The sequence below is a fragment of the Diadema antillarum genome, unplaced genomic scaffold (genome assembly GCF_040938485.1).
Source record: "Diadema antillarum isolate AM-2024a unplaced genomic scaffold, OU_Dant_1.0 scf00000087, whole genome shotgun sequence".
NCBI lineage: Eukaryota > Metazoa > Echinodermata > Echinoidea > Diadematoida > Diadematidae > Diadema > Diadema antillarum.
In genome coordinates, this window is record NW_027270976.1 from 801,135 (window position 1) to 816,872 (window position 15,738).

At 36.9% G+C, this 15,738-nt stretch overlaps 1 protein-coding gene across 1 annotated transcript in view; it reads left to right on the forward strand.

The window, feature by feature from the left end:
- Positions 1–11,016, forward strand: part of LOC139718032 (uncharacterized) — a 92,946-nt gene extending 81,930 nt beyond the window's left edge. Inside the window, exons 17-19 of the mRNA XM_071629522.1 lie at positions 2,792–2,958; positions 9,967–10,054; positions 10,835–11,016. Of these exons, the coding sequence (XP_071485623.1) occupies positions 2,792–2,958; positions 9,967–10,054; positions 10,835–10,972 (393 nt within the window). The 3' untranslated portion in view covers positions 10,973–11,016. The remainder of the gene's footprint in view (positions 1–2,791; positions 2,959–9,966; positions 10,055–10,834) is intronic.
- The last annotated feature ends 4,722 nt before the right edge of the window (positions 11,017–15,738 follow it).

Below are 15,738 nucleotides of genomic sequence, written 5' to 3' on the forward strand. Positions count from 1 at the left end.
AAGGTCAAGTGAAAATGCTAAAATTTCACCTGTTTTTTATATTTTGAAAGTGGCAGAAAATATTTTCATGAAAATTCTTGTATAATTATCAGATAATGATTGTTTGCAAATCATGTGAAGTTGTCTCACAGTGGGTATGAGTACTGTTGACCTACTACTAGTATATTTGGGAAGTAATGTGATATGATGGAGGCATACCAGTCGCCATAGTGACATTTTTAGTTGTGTTTCTATTCAGATATTTTGAGGATTAAAATCTAACAAGCTAGTATTCATAAAATGATAATAACAATAATAATATGGTCTTCTTTACCCGGGTTAGCCTCTTTAGTGTTGACACTGTTCTACCAGAGGGTCCTACCATTATTATTACCCTAGCATTGCCAGATACTAATTTGTACACCTGGGTCGAGAGGGGCATTCTGGGTAAAAATATCTTGTCCAAGGACACAAGCACTGGGCTGGATTGGAACTCTTGATCTTCCAATTGAGAATTGGGAGTCTTGTCCTCGATACGACAGTGCCCCCACATAAATTCATAAATTTGATGAAGTAGTATGAAATATAGTAACTATCATCCATCAATGATAATAGACTAGTATGAGTGCTTATTAATTCTTGTGACTGATAAAGTATGATATCATAGGAGTAAAGAAGAGATGCAGTCAAAGTATACAAATATGGGGTAACTATTTGACTAGTGTTTACCTGCTCTGATTTCTATGACAATGCAGTAGAAGTTATGGCGTTTATTGAAAGTTGGTGCAGTGTAATGATTTATCAACAGTTTTCCTTCTAGTGACAGGAAAGGGTTTTTCCCTGTACCATTTTAAAGAAACTCAATTTTAAAAAGAAAATGATACATAATAGACATAAACTTTATCAAATGAGATATTCAGATGTGAAAAGATTGTACACACGACCACTTTGTGTACTCATATCAGGTTTACAAATTATGTTGAATCTGAGTCAAGTGTTAAAACACTCTTTTGTTTGGTGTGTGTGTGTGTGTGTGCATGCATGGGGGAGTGGTTTTTATACCTAAGTTTGTCAATGACAAAATCAGATGCTTGCCCTATGGCAGTGAATCAGATACTGTTGTTCTGAGGTATTGGAAAAGCTTGACAAATAAAAGTTAAGGAGTCAAAATGGGAAATCTTGAAATTGGTTTTATTTCTTTTTAAAGGGGGATCCTATAATACACCCCCCCCCTTTCACACAAGAGAGTTCTCGTATGGATACGACGTATTGATATAGGATGTATGGATATAGGACGTTTTTATGTGTCTGAATGCTCTTACATTGAAACGTCGTATCAATATACGTCGTATATCGAAACGATTGTTTGAGCGTCATTTCAAATCATTATCCTATATCCGTACGATGTATATTTGTGTCTGAATGCTCTCATATCCATACGTCGAATGAGTAGCGGGGCATACTGCAGCGCGCGCCGAGCTCATGTTTTCGCGGTGCGGACTCATAATGGGCGGCTGACAGATTGATTGTGACGTAATCTGATCTGGCGCGAACTAGCGAACTAGCGGATGAATCCAAGGCAGAGTATAAACACTATGTGTAAAGCCTGCATAAATTATGTACTGCGCATGGAAGAGACTCACGTTTACTCAAGAAATATCGCTTGTGCGCTAGGTCTGAATGCTCCCATACGATTATCATATAACTGGGTGCTGAGTCTGAATGCTCTCATATCCAAACGTTGTTTATCCATACGTCGTATGAATTCACGATAACTCTGTGTGTATCTGAAAGCGCCAACAGTGTGATGATCTAGATCTCATAAACCAGCTTATCTTATATTGTGACATTAAAAAAAAACATTATTTCAAAAACTTATGATTTGTATTGCTTCAAAATGAAAACGAAAGAATTAGAAAATGAGTCACAATAATTGTACACATCTGATTGACTTGGGTTTGGTGTTCTGGTACAGCTGGATGCCTGAAAATTCAATTCCTGCTCAACCTCCCACTCTCTCTCTCCCTCTTTCCCTTTGTGTCTATTACTGTGTACGCCGAATATTTCACGAGGGTTTTATTTTCGCGAATTTCGCGAGTCAGCTGCTATTTGCGAAATTAAAAACACATGAAAATATTGACTCTTATGCCAATATGAATGTGACGTACGTGTATACATTTCTCTGTTCAACACAGGACTCCACCATCGCGAATTTAACCACTCGCGAAATTGTTGGGAAGTCCTGATTCACGAAAATTTAGACTTGCAAAATATATGGCGTATACAGTAGTCTTTTTGCATCATTTGTGCCATCAATATCTTGTATGTGATTATCTGATCATGCTTAGATGCTTACCTACTTTTATAGCTGCCATACCAAATTTTGGTCATTCTCTTTATTTTTTTTTTAATTATTATTTATCTGATTTATTCACAAAATATGAAAGCCAGAAATGAGTTGATATACTGTAAAAGTGGGTATTTTTGCACAAGTAATTTTTCATGTTGTGCCACGAAAATGAAGTTGGCATGTTTTCCATTGCACGGAATGAAGACATTACATAGTGTAACATATCAACAAGCAAAAGATTTCACTTTCTATTATTTTCATGCTAGTTTCTGATCGCGCGAAATGTGTGAACATTTCCACACTACAAAAATTTCCACTCTGACAGTAGTAAATCAATTTTTTATAGTAACTAGTAGAGAGATTCAGAATGCCTTTTATTCTGGTGTTCATGTGTTTAGAAAGCTGCGTTCATGTATTGATAGATCCAGAGTGATAACATCACCTATTGTGGTTATTTTGCAGTGTTATGAAGGTCAGATCCTGGCTGGGACCCTGACAGGTAACCTCATGGTGTGGGACCAAGAGACAGGAACTATCCTGTCTGCCTACCAGGTCCTGGATTCACCCATATACAGACTAGTTGTGGCACCATCGGAGGATAGAGACACAAAGATGATGGTGGCCTCTGGGTAAGTCTATTTTAACCTGTTGAGGACGAATCCCAAGTATCGTCGGGCAAGTGTCTATGGGAAATGCTTGTTGTAGCAAAATCAGTCCGTCCTCAAGGGGTTAGTATTATCTTTAGCTTCACACATTTCCACTCAGTAATACTGATTACTGTTAAATCAGAAATATTTGCAGCATAAAATTTTCACAAATTGAAGCCAAAGATCTTTTTCACAGCATGAAATTTTCACGAATTGCCACTGGCATTCAGTGCATAGTGTAGACAATTGAATTTTTGTGTGTATTTTAATTTTACAAATGTTCGCTCCTCTTGAAATTTGCAAAGATGTCTATTTTTACAGTATGAGGTTCTGCCAAAATGTTTATGGCTAACTCTTAAGAGGTCATACTATCTAGCTCAAAGGCTCAGATGAGAATTATAAATCAATACATATATTACTTCTCCTAGTTTGTAGATAAATGTAAATTAACAGTGAAGAATGACCAGTTATTTTATTTTAGTGTACTTGACTGAAAGAGATTTCAAATGTCAATATTCAAAAGAGTATGCATAAAGAATTTTAACTAGACTTTGCCTCCATGCTGTTCTGTAGCACAGCCAAAGTATTTCTCTGGCTGAACCAATAGTCCTTTAAAAGTTTACTCAAGAAAATTCCAGCAGAATAACAATAAATGTAATAGAAAGTAAGATTCTGGAATCCTAAAATGTGCCAGATGATAGTCAGCAACATATGACAAAGTATTGACTGGTTATAGTTAGATGTTCATAATCATGTGTTTTAGCAATGACCATCTGTGAAATGTAAGTTAAACTGTGAGTGATATGTTGATGTAAATGATAACTAGGGATATTGATAAAGTGATGCTACTGTGTAAATGAAGGATGTATAGTGATGTGTGTCAACATGAGACCAGTCGTCTGTCTCTTGTAACTCATACTGACTCACTGTGGGCATTATTTCTTTATACTATGTACATGTATTAGCCTCCTCTGGTCTCTTCCCATATCTCTCCCTTGATGTCCTATCCACTCAGCTCCTCCTCCTCCATACACCCACTCTCTAGCTTGGCAAGAGATCAAAGATATTAAGGTGTGAACACATAATGCCAATCATTAATTATGATTGATTTTTATTAAGTCAATGAGGAAGGGAGTGCTTATGTGATATTCAGACCCTGTTTGTTTTGTCTATAGGGCTTTCCTGTTAACCTTGTTCTGTATCTCCTAATAGAATAGGGGAGATTACACACCTTTTTGTGCAGTTTTGAGATTTATTGAGAACACGAGGAGTTGAGTGAAAAATAGGTGTCACTACAACGGAGAGTGCAGCTGTGATGTGACAATCATATCATGACATGTGTTTTCCTTACACATGTTTCTCCAATCAGACGGCAGTGCACGCCATGCTTGTTTACTGCCGCTATATTTGGTAGTTATTATGGGTGTACGTGCATAATCCATGATGTATCCTTGAAGGGTCAAAGAATAACAAGTTTGAAATTGAAACTGTAGTAGCATGTTTGTTTGTTTGTTTGTTTTTTCCGTGTCTAGGAAACAATGATATGAAACCACCTTTATGTTTTGGTGATTGCTAAATGTAGTGGCAGCAGTAATTTTGTAATGGGCAACAATTGAGCAATACACCTTCAAGCACTGTAAAAAAAAAAAAAGAAACAATGAGATTTAATACATTACCAAGGCACAATGCCACAGTATTCATCAAATAGAGTCTCCTTCTCGTATACATCTGCTCTTATAGGCCTATACTATATGTGTCTACATTCTCTTAGGTGCATAGAATGCCCTTACCTTACATGGCAGTGTCTTGGTTTTGTCTTTTGTTTTTCAGTTTATCATAAGTGTCATTGTCTGTTGTTATGACTTTATCTTGTACAATTTGCCATTGTTGGTATGATTGTAACTCTACATTTTCACCAATACAGTTCCATATCTTTGATGATTCCTGACTAAAGTGGGGATTTGACATAGATTGGAAGGACTCACTGAATCAATAGTAGTCTGCAATCTGAAATATTAACGGTACATGACATACCAGCGAAAAACTCAAGAAAGCCATTTCTAGTCATCATCAAAAATAGGACAGTTCACAAGAGAGAGAGAGAGCAAGAACAAAACAAATTACTTGCTAAAGAGGATTTCAATATGACTCATGTTCATTTTCTGAAAATAAAGGAAAAACCCAGATATAAGGGTCAAATGTTTGGCCTTTTGAGACTTACAATCCTCCTGGAATCATGTGCACTTCTAATCAGTGAGCACACCAGATGGTGCAATCAACCTCTCAGTAGCTAAACATTGATATTGGGGAGGAGATAATCTATATCATGTATGGAGATGATTTATAGTCAAGCTGGCAAGCTATACCTGGTCACACTGAATGGTTACCTATCACCTGTCCATTTATTTTCCTAAAATTTTCCTATGGGCGACTCCCCCTAGTCCTATAATGAACTGACACAAGGTGACACAGATTTCTGCTTGGATTCATGATCAGACATCTAGCACTATAATTCTATAGGAACCCCCTCCCCCCCCCCCCCCCAAAAAAAAAAAATGAAATAAAATAAAATAAAATAAAATGAAATAAAATAAATGAATAAATAATTAATTAATCAAATAATAATAATAATAATGATTATAGTAATAATGATAAATAAAATGAAATAAAATGAAGTAAAATAGACTAATTAATAGATAGAAATAAATAAATAAAAAATAAATGTGTTACCATGTTTATTTGCAATTAGGCCCCACAGTTTGCAAGAATGGTTGCAGATATCTTGACCTAATAAGGCAGTGTTGGTCAAAGATGTGTATTATGCATATGTCCCAAATTATTACTGTAGGCAAGTACTGTAGTTAATTTGTTTCCTTTTTTTTTCACATTGAGGAATTTAATGGCAGTTTTTCCAAAGTGTGACTAGTAATCTGGAGATGAAGACAAAGCTTTCTGCTTGCTAGTAGACAACATTATTGTTGTGGCATGAGACTGATAGATTAGGAAGTGTTTCTGAGATTCTATCCAGTCGATGTGTCAGTCATCTTTGAGGGGGAATTGCTGACATGATTGAGGAGTGTGGAGAAGCTGTTAAACTATCAGCCTCCCAAACTGTATGCATTCACACTCAAACTGTCCTGCCTGCTACTTTGGCTGTTGTATTGCTAAAATTGCTCTCGTCACTCAGAAGTGATATATCAGCCAAAGTTTCAGTGCCTGCATACTGGGTTAAACAAAATAAGTTGGGATTCTGAATCTCTCAAAGAGAATTGATAATTAAGACCTCTAGTATATTAGCCATCCCACAGTAAACTCATCATGATAACTGTATGATGCTTGATGTCTAACATTCCCAGTAGCTAGCCACTCTATTTTAATCAAAAGATTTCATTTTAAGCAAAGCCATTCAATATCTAGATTCTACAAGCAGGATAAGTTAACCTCTTGAGACTCGACTCCTTTACCTACTGCTTGCTGGGTAAGGAGATTTAACCCATAAAGTTTTGAAATTTTGGTGCTGCATGGATCAAGGAACAAGCTCTGTGGACCTTCTCTTCCCACAAGTATGGATATGTATTATTTGAAGCTTTTTCCGTGACTTGTTTCCCTTAATGTCACTATGACAAGAGACTTGTGTGAGACCCACTCACACATGTATTTCATGTTCTGTAACAGTTACAGATACATCTAGTACAGGATGGTACATTATGCTCTCACAAAAGAAAAGAAAGAAATAAGATGCATAACAGACATTACATAAACTTTAAAAGCATAAGATGATGAAATTTGACATGATGAAACCTTCCCAAGGTCCCAAGAAAACATCCGTGTTTACTGGAGAGACTGAAAGCGGATGTGAACAGACCCTTGGTTGGCTTACCAAGTAGCCATTTTTTTCTTCTTCTTCTTTCTCCCAAAATTGCATCCACAGCTGAGCGTGGTCTACCCTCCTTCTTTGCCCCTCCAGACCCCACCAAGTATCCCACAAGGCAGGAAGTCAACCCTCAGAACTCAAGCGTAATTGCTCATAATTACCTCCGTTCTCAATTTATTTTTCAGGCATCTTTTAGCTCACACTCCCCCATCTTTCCCCTCTCCCCTCTCCCCTCTCCTGCCTCCGTTTCTCCCCTCCTCCTCCCTTCTGCCATCTTGTCTTCTCTCAGTGTCCAAATCAGTGCTTGTTGTAATGGCATCAGATGAGTGCGTTGCTACCAGACATGCTGAGGCTAGCCAAGCAAACGGAAGCATTGCATCTTGAGACGGAGAAAGTTGGATAAGGAAAGCCTTTATGGTGCACACATTAAACCAGTAAACATCCTGGAATGCTATAAAATGTGAAATGACAGCTTCCTCAACCCGTCTTCCCCTCTGTCAAACAACTGACATTTCAAGAAATTGCCAAAGTCATCCATTCTTTGCCAATTCTCTCTCACTTTCTCCTCTCTACTCTCCCCTTCTTTCACTCTCCCTCTCTCTCTCCCTCTCTTTGGCTTTCTCACCCTGCCGTGACATTACGGTAGTGTAGAGTTATGTCCTTGACAGTATAGTACATGAGCTATGGCAAACTAGAGCTCAGGTGATGTTTGTATCTTCAGCCATACCATGTACACATCTTGCCATGTGTCATGCCAGATATTGAAACTCAAAAGCTGGTGGTGACTTCTTAAGAAGAGGAACAGGTGATCACAGAGAGGAAAAAATCCTGGCCTTTTCTTCCTCTTACACAGAAGACTAATCTTGGATAGCATTCCTTGGGAGAGACCCCAGTCCTTATGTGATCATCAGAGCCATTTCCGAAATCAAGAGAAAAGATGGAACACGCCACACTCCTGTCATTTGTCAGCCTGAAACCTATTGTGACATCTGCATCTGTCTTTTTAATCATTTCTCTTCTGATTTTTTTTACTCCATCCGTTTTGCATTTTGCTTTGTCAGACTTCCAGAGAGGCCATTAGTCATTCCTTTTTGATGTGATGGACTTATAGATTGAAAGAGCGACAGGAAGAAATAATGAATGCTGCACTGTGAAAATTTGCGAAATGTGGCAGTTGGGCTCAAACTGCAGTATTATTGCTTAATAGAAGCAATTTGATGTGATAAATGGCTGCAAAGCTGGTGGTAAAATCATTCAAGGGTTGTTGTGTGATCATGAGCAAACTTCCCCAGTGCCAAACCGATGAGCCAAACTCTGAAATCAGAGGGAAAGACACAGGAAATAGAAGGGGCTAATGACTTTGAAAGTTGAGTGCGATTAGTCTAAAGGGGCTTGGTCCCAAAGTACCAACTAGCAGGCAAATATCTGGGACATCTGTCAGTCTGAGGGCCATGTAACCCGCAGCAGGTGCTGCACACGTTGTTGTCCCTCCATCTTTCTAGCCAAAACAGAGTTCCCATTCATTTCGCTAATTCTCCTTTAAGCCCTCTCCCTTTTCAGGGGGCCCCCCTTTGTCGAGAAAAGAAAAACCAAATCATATTTTGTTTTTGGTGCAGTGTTTTCTTTAATGAACTCCAAGGGAGAAAGAAAAAATTAATGTCAACGTGGAACTGTCAGAGACAAACGAGTGGCAAGTGTAGCTGGGCAACCCTCCGAGGTGCCTACGCTATTGTTCTATCAAGATTAACAAAGGCAGACCTGTCGGATACTGATATCGTGACCATATGTATGATGTGTAGTACACAAGCAAATCAGTAGCATTCCTTGTATGTACAAATGATTACCAATTGAGTTTTTGGCTTCCTGTCAACACCTATTGGTCCCAATGAGCAGCTTGGAGTGGATTGCTAGCTGCTGCCAGAAGTGACAGAGAACAGCTCCATTGACTGCCATCATTTCTCAGCCTCTATTTCTTACCTCTTTGTTTGCTAGCTGTGGCATCCTGCATGTCTTCTAGCTAACTTCACATTCACAGTCATTTGAAATGAATGATTATTGTGAATGAAGTAGCATGGAAAATTCATTCAGTACTTGTGATGAAAATAATTAGTAGTAATTAGTAATTGCAAATTGCTGCCAAATTGTGAAAGAAATTGAGCAACAAATTAAATTTTGATATGAAAGCTAATTCACTGTGTGTACTTTTCATTGATTTCAGTGCATAACCTCATAGTTTTTGTGAGGTGTTTTTTGTTTTGTTTTTTGTGGGAGGGGTTGGAAGGTAGTCACATGATATCCTTTAATTGTAAATATTTGTGAAAGTGCTGTTAACTCTTATGATAACAGTTAACAGTGTCCAACCAGTTATTGCCAATTTGACTCACAAAATCAGGAGTTCAACTTTGTGCTTTCACCTTCCACTTTGCCCAGCCACATGTCAGATTAAAGTCCTACATACCATGTGACTCTCAACATTCCATTATAGTGAAAGTACTGCTATGAGATTCAGAAAATACCATTGTGGATCAAGTCTACATACTTTTGATTTTATAACTTGTCATTGATGCATTGAGGTATACAGACTCAGCTAGCACTGTATTCTCCGGCTATCATTATGAGAGAGAAACACAAGTTCAAAGGTGTTTTGTTTTTGTTTTTGTAAATAGTATTGAATATAAAGCTGCAAGGTATGGCCTTCATCAGCAAAGTGAATAGACCTTGGGTCCGTTGCATAAACGTTACTATTATGGTAACTTTGCCATCCAATGGTAACTTCCATGGAATTCTTGATTTTGATTGGCTGTTCAGTATAGTTACCATGGTAGTTACCATCGGATGGCAAAGTTACCACAATAGTAATTTTTATGCAACAGGCCCCTTTTCTTTCCATTGACAACACACACAATCTTATGAATATGTATTGATTTGTAAAACCTATTATTTATGAAAAATATCAATTCAAATAGAGTTAATACATATCTGATGGAAGGGAAGTATATTCAAAATGGGAGATTTTGATTTCTGACTCTGATTTCTAAATATCACCTGCACAACTGAGATTTCATTGTGAGGTAGGAGAGTATGTAAAGAGATTTGTTTGATTGCTTACCCTGCAGTGATGGATCTGTCAGTGAGTGGGTGTTAGAAACCATGATGTGTGTCAGGGTGCTCCAGGGACACCGAGGACCAGTTAGGGACATGCAGGTGAGTCCATCACTGTGGTCAAGTGTAACACATGTCTCATTAGAATTCAGCATCTGCAATGCTTGGGAGAATACTATATATCAGTTATACTTGTGCAGTCAAAGTTGACCCATTGGATGTCTTACATGTGAAACTTAATTTCTTGTTGACTGCATAGGACTATGCAATGTAAGCTCAGTTTCATGTCTAGCATCAGAGTGCAAAATTCCACATGTGAGCTAGTCAGTGCTACATGTAGAAAAGAACCATACCTATGCCACTGTTCCTCTTCTTTTGTATTTGTACATGCATAAGTAATTTTCATATGCATTGACCAAAATGAATTAATTTAGCACTAATTTCCTTCAGTTTTAAGACATTTATAATTGTTTTCCTCATCTGTATCATTTTCTGCATATTCTGAATCAATATGAAAGCAATTAAGAAATCAAATTTTAAAGTAAAGTGAGGTAGTAATGATGGTAGAGAATGCAATGTATGCTATGGTAGTGTAATTTGATGTGCAGAAGTTAGCAAAATTAACATGAAATATAGCCAGATGTTTCACCAGCATACAGACAGTCTATCAGTACTTTCCTCCAAGAAATGAACTCACTTGATGAGTGCTGTTAATGATAACATCCAAAATGCCAAATTCAGTTTAATTACTTTACCTGAAACACAAGTCACTTTACACCAGATTACTGATATGCAGTGTTCACAAACTGAAATCATATGAACACATGACATGTCTGGTACTTTGGGTGTAGTAAAGTGTGGTCATCTTGTGTCCATTGCCAGGCCTCTGAGTCTCGGCTGGTCAGTGTGAGTGAAGACAAGACCGTGAGGATCTGGGATCTCAGCCCGCCATCTCTTAAACCTGGTGTGGAGGAGGACACCATTAGCACACAGATTGTCAATGAGCGGGACAGTGATTAGTGGTCACCCGTGGCTGACCAGCGGTCAACTTCAGCCCATCTACATTTACCCAGGTCTTATTGATTAGTGTGTATGTCCAATGAATCTCCACTCACCACCACTAAGGTATAACTTGCATTCTGGAACATAACATCATGTTATATCCTGTTTGTATATTGATTATGTACACCACACATATCCATATCAATGTACACAAGGCCTGTATATGTATTGATAATGCTACTCATGTGTCTCCTCTTGTATTATTCTTCATATTGTACAAATTGATCAGATTTATTTGATCAACTGATATTTACCTGAGTACATATGCCTACATGTCACTGATATATGTATACAGTTCAGATACATTGATGTGCAAACACACATATGTTTATTTTTATGTATATATTATTATGTACATATACACATGTATGTATTTATACATGTATAAGCTTCACTCTTTCCTTAATTTGGTTATGAAATTAAATCTTATCTTCTGAGAGATTGAAAAACAGTAGAAACAAGGACATTGTCATTGCATGTAACTGTTTCTCAATTTATAACAATGTAATTATTTGTATACATAAGACTTTTTCTATGGGCTTTTCTTCTAGCTGCCTTTTTTCCTCCATGTCTGCGTATCATTCAGTGATTTATCTTTCTTTACACCTTGATATATAATTCAGTGACTATTCATTTGCCACGTATTCAACCATGTGCCTGAACTCAAAAGCTGTTTCTATTCATCATTCCATTTATGCCGTCTTCCTCAAAGGCAATATATCTACTGTATGTCTACCTGTCTGTTTAAGAATCGATTGCAGTCTCTTTCTATTTTTCTGTCTGACTGTTCTGTCATCTAATGATTTATCTCTCAATACACCTGGAGGGATCATAATATAATTTTCCATTTGTCTACATGCCATGTATTTCTCCTTCATAGTTACCTGTTTGTCTTTCTATGCTATGTATATCTGTCTATCCATCAGTACATCTATTTTTCTTCCAGTATATATCTATTTATCTATCTGTCTGTCAGCTTCTGTGTTTCTATATAGCTACCTTATTTCTATTTCCCTTGCTAGTGACTTGCTGAACCCTATGTATGAAGATCCCACACCCAGAGAGAGAGCCCAGTCCTATGTAGACCCCACCCCAATACCCTACCCCTGTCCACCTCTACCCTACCCCACTAGACGTTGGTCCTCACAGGGATCATTACCCTAGCTGAGCACCGATTCCTCCTGTCTGACAGTCACACTATATACATTATCCTGATTGGAGACCAGTATATTTTTTCTGTCAGGTGTCTGATTAATGTTTGTCTGGCTCCAAACAAGATGTCCACCTCTGCAGGCACACGCTGTAGAGGAACAAAAACAAGTTTGAGATATCTTCAGGATTCCATAAATTCCATGGTATAAGGAGTCATTTGAGTTGAAAGAACCTTCTTTCAGCCTCGTCCTAGTTTCCAAAGCTCAGCTTATTGTACAAAATCAGTGATTGTTCAAATAATGTCAGTTTGAATGGTGTCATAAAGAGGATATCAAGAAAGAAATCTTTTCCCTGCCAGCTATATTTCATGTCATATGATTTCATGCCAACTGTAGTGTCCTTATGTCTCTCAGCTTTTTGGCAGTTATTTTTCCTCTCTTAAATTAGGGCAGTGTGAAAGCATCTTCCTTTTTCAAAAGATATTCTGTGAGATTCTATGAGTATTTCTTTGTATTTCTTTGTATCATTGTTGTACAATTGTAAATATTTGTATATAGATATTTATTGGACAGTTGTAAAACTTTGATAAAGTATTTTGTACATGTTTGTGATTTTAATGTACATACTACAAGATGACATTATGATTAAACAGTTTTCTTTTAACAAGAACATTTAAGTTATTGATAACAATATCTGCATGAAATGCCCTGTGGTGTCATTGTGATTGTAAGCAGTAGCTCTTGTCATGTAGGAAATGCCATTTGGATAGTAGTTGATGTGGTATGGTTTGAAGTGGTTCCTATAATTTGTAGATATTGACAGATTGCAGGGGAGGAAATGGCGGCTTCTCTGTCAGTTGCTCCAATCTACCTCGGCTCAGTCACTATCCAGGAGGAGTAAGTATGTCAGATGACATTGATCTTGGAATGCCAGGCCATTCCCCTCTCAACCAAAACACACAGACACACATACACAGTCTTTAAATCTACAAGGTGCCCAAAGAAAAACTGGGGCGCTTTTCACTCCAGCATTTGCTAAGTTATTTAACTCTCCTGTGATGATCCTAAGTACCATTATGAGAAATATCTGCATTTCAATCAACAAGTAGAAAGGTCAGTGTACCCTATGAAATCAGACACAAATACCTTCCAAATACAAAGTGGAATAAACCAAAATTTGAAGCAGAATAAACCTTAATTCAGCTGCAAAAGACTTCTGTCTGATTTAGGGAAACTTTTGTTTTCTGCCTGTATGACTTGTTATCTTAATCCACTGCTACATTTTGTGTCATAACTAACCAGTCTTTCCATATTTCAGTGTATCATTTTTTTTTTAAGTGACATTGTTGAAAGAGATGGGTATATGACATCATGATGTTACACACAGTGGTGTATGTAAGCTATGCAGTATTTTGCACAATCCTTTGAGAAGCATTTGTTTTAAACATTGGTGTGTTGTTTGCTTGTTTGTTTGTTTTTTGTTGTGTAGTTTAAATCCCAAACAAATTTGGGAAAGCAACCAGAAAGAAACTGTGACACAGTTTGCCTTTCTTTCTCGATCTTATAAATAAGACATTATGTGACACATTTATGTACAGGATTTTCAGAAAAAGATTCTCTCCAAGCCCAAATGTGTCTGGCAGCCCAATTACAGACTTTGTGAAGTGGTTTCATGAAACATGATTGTACTGTCTCATAGACAATCAGCCTTGCATAAGTCAACCTCGCATAATTGCCTTAAGTCAATGGTCTTCTCAAGTCCTCTTCTCTTTATATTCTAGTGATTTTAATCCCACATAATTCAAATTTTCTCTGTTAAAAGTCAAAGCTATTTCTTCATCCAAATAGTTTTGACTTAGGCAAGGTTGACTGTACCACTATTTGTACTGATTCTTGTTTCAATGGTTTTAGCACCTGGTTGTAATTTATATTCATTTTGTTAGTCCACTTGACTTTCAATAATGAGAAAACTACTTAATCAACCTTTCAGTACAAAATGTAATGCATTTTTCTCAGTGAATTTTTCTTAACCCAAACTAAACAACACATACACACTTGTAAACACAATGTATAAGCTTGCTGAATTCTGTCCTTCGCTCAGCTGAAATGTCTTTCTGAGTAGACAGTGCCTTTGAATTTGCAAATTGATGACAGATTCATTGTTTGTATTTTAGCCATATGTCAGAGTGATGACTTGACATTTTACTTGCTTTGTCATTTTTATGAGTCACTGTATAGATGTATATTTTTATGAAAACTTGATGAGAGCTGCACCTGTGAATAATCTGACATTTAAAATGTCAGAATCTGTTTTTACATGTTCCTTCTGGTTCCAAGGGATGAAAAGAGAGACATGGCTCAGACAGAGCAGGGCTTGACCGCCCTGGGTGGATGTAAGCAGGGCCAAACGGAGAGCTTGCCTGTTTGGACCTGTTTATTTAATAATGTCTTCATTGTGTATACGCATTGACAGTATTGATTTCAGTTCAGCCAGATGCAATTCTCCCTGAGTTGCTAGGCTGTATGTATAAGAGAGATTGGGCTTGTCATTTTGCCAGTTTTAACCAGTGAGCCGATTCATCCCAAAAATGTTGACTATTTTCCCTTTCCTACTCAATCAACTTACCCATGCACTCACTTGAGAATGACTACATTGATTAAAAGTGAGTAGGAATCTAAGTTGACAACATTTCCTTTATTCCTGATTGGTAAACAATGGTGCAGTATTCATAGAGTTTGTTTCCATTATTTATGTCCTGTTTGCTGTCTCATTTTTTCACCTGTTTTTTGGATATGTACATCACTTTTATTGTATAATCTGTCCCTCATTGGCTGAGTCAAAACAAACCTATTAAACTGTCTGCTCTCTGAGGTAGACACCTTGTGATCTGTGACAAGAAATCTTTTAAGCAGTGAAAGTAAATGTCATGTTTTGTTGGGGTTTTTTTATTTTGTCTTTGTTATATTTTGTAGATGACATGCACAAAAAGAAAGAGAGAATTGTACTAAGCTACTATTCTACATTTCCATTTAAAGATGCTTCTTGTAATTCTTCAGTGAGACTAACTTAACAATTCATTATTTTTATAGACGAAAATATACTATAGGAGATTAGTATTGTGGAGTGACCGTTTTGATATGCGATCTAGATGGTATCTTTTTTACTCATTCATTCATTCATTCATTCATTCATTCATTTATTCATTCATGTTATTTAATCACGGTAATAACATCAGCCACGGCTGTTTTTCAGTTAGTCCGTGCAAAAAAATAAGTATACATAACATGATACATCATCATCTATACAAGGCAGATAAAAACTACATTAAACTACACCAATCAATTTACATATTATAGGCAATACTATCAATTTACAAGAAATAAAATTACATTTCCATTAAAACTTATAATCATAAATATCTTAAAATATTAGTAATTGATAACAAACAATAGGATAAAACTCAAAATTACTGAAATAATATCTAATACAGACGAAAAAAAACCCACTTCAAACTGTAGATAACAGATTAATGTAAAACGAACACTGCACATCCCCTCTGTAATCTATGCATA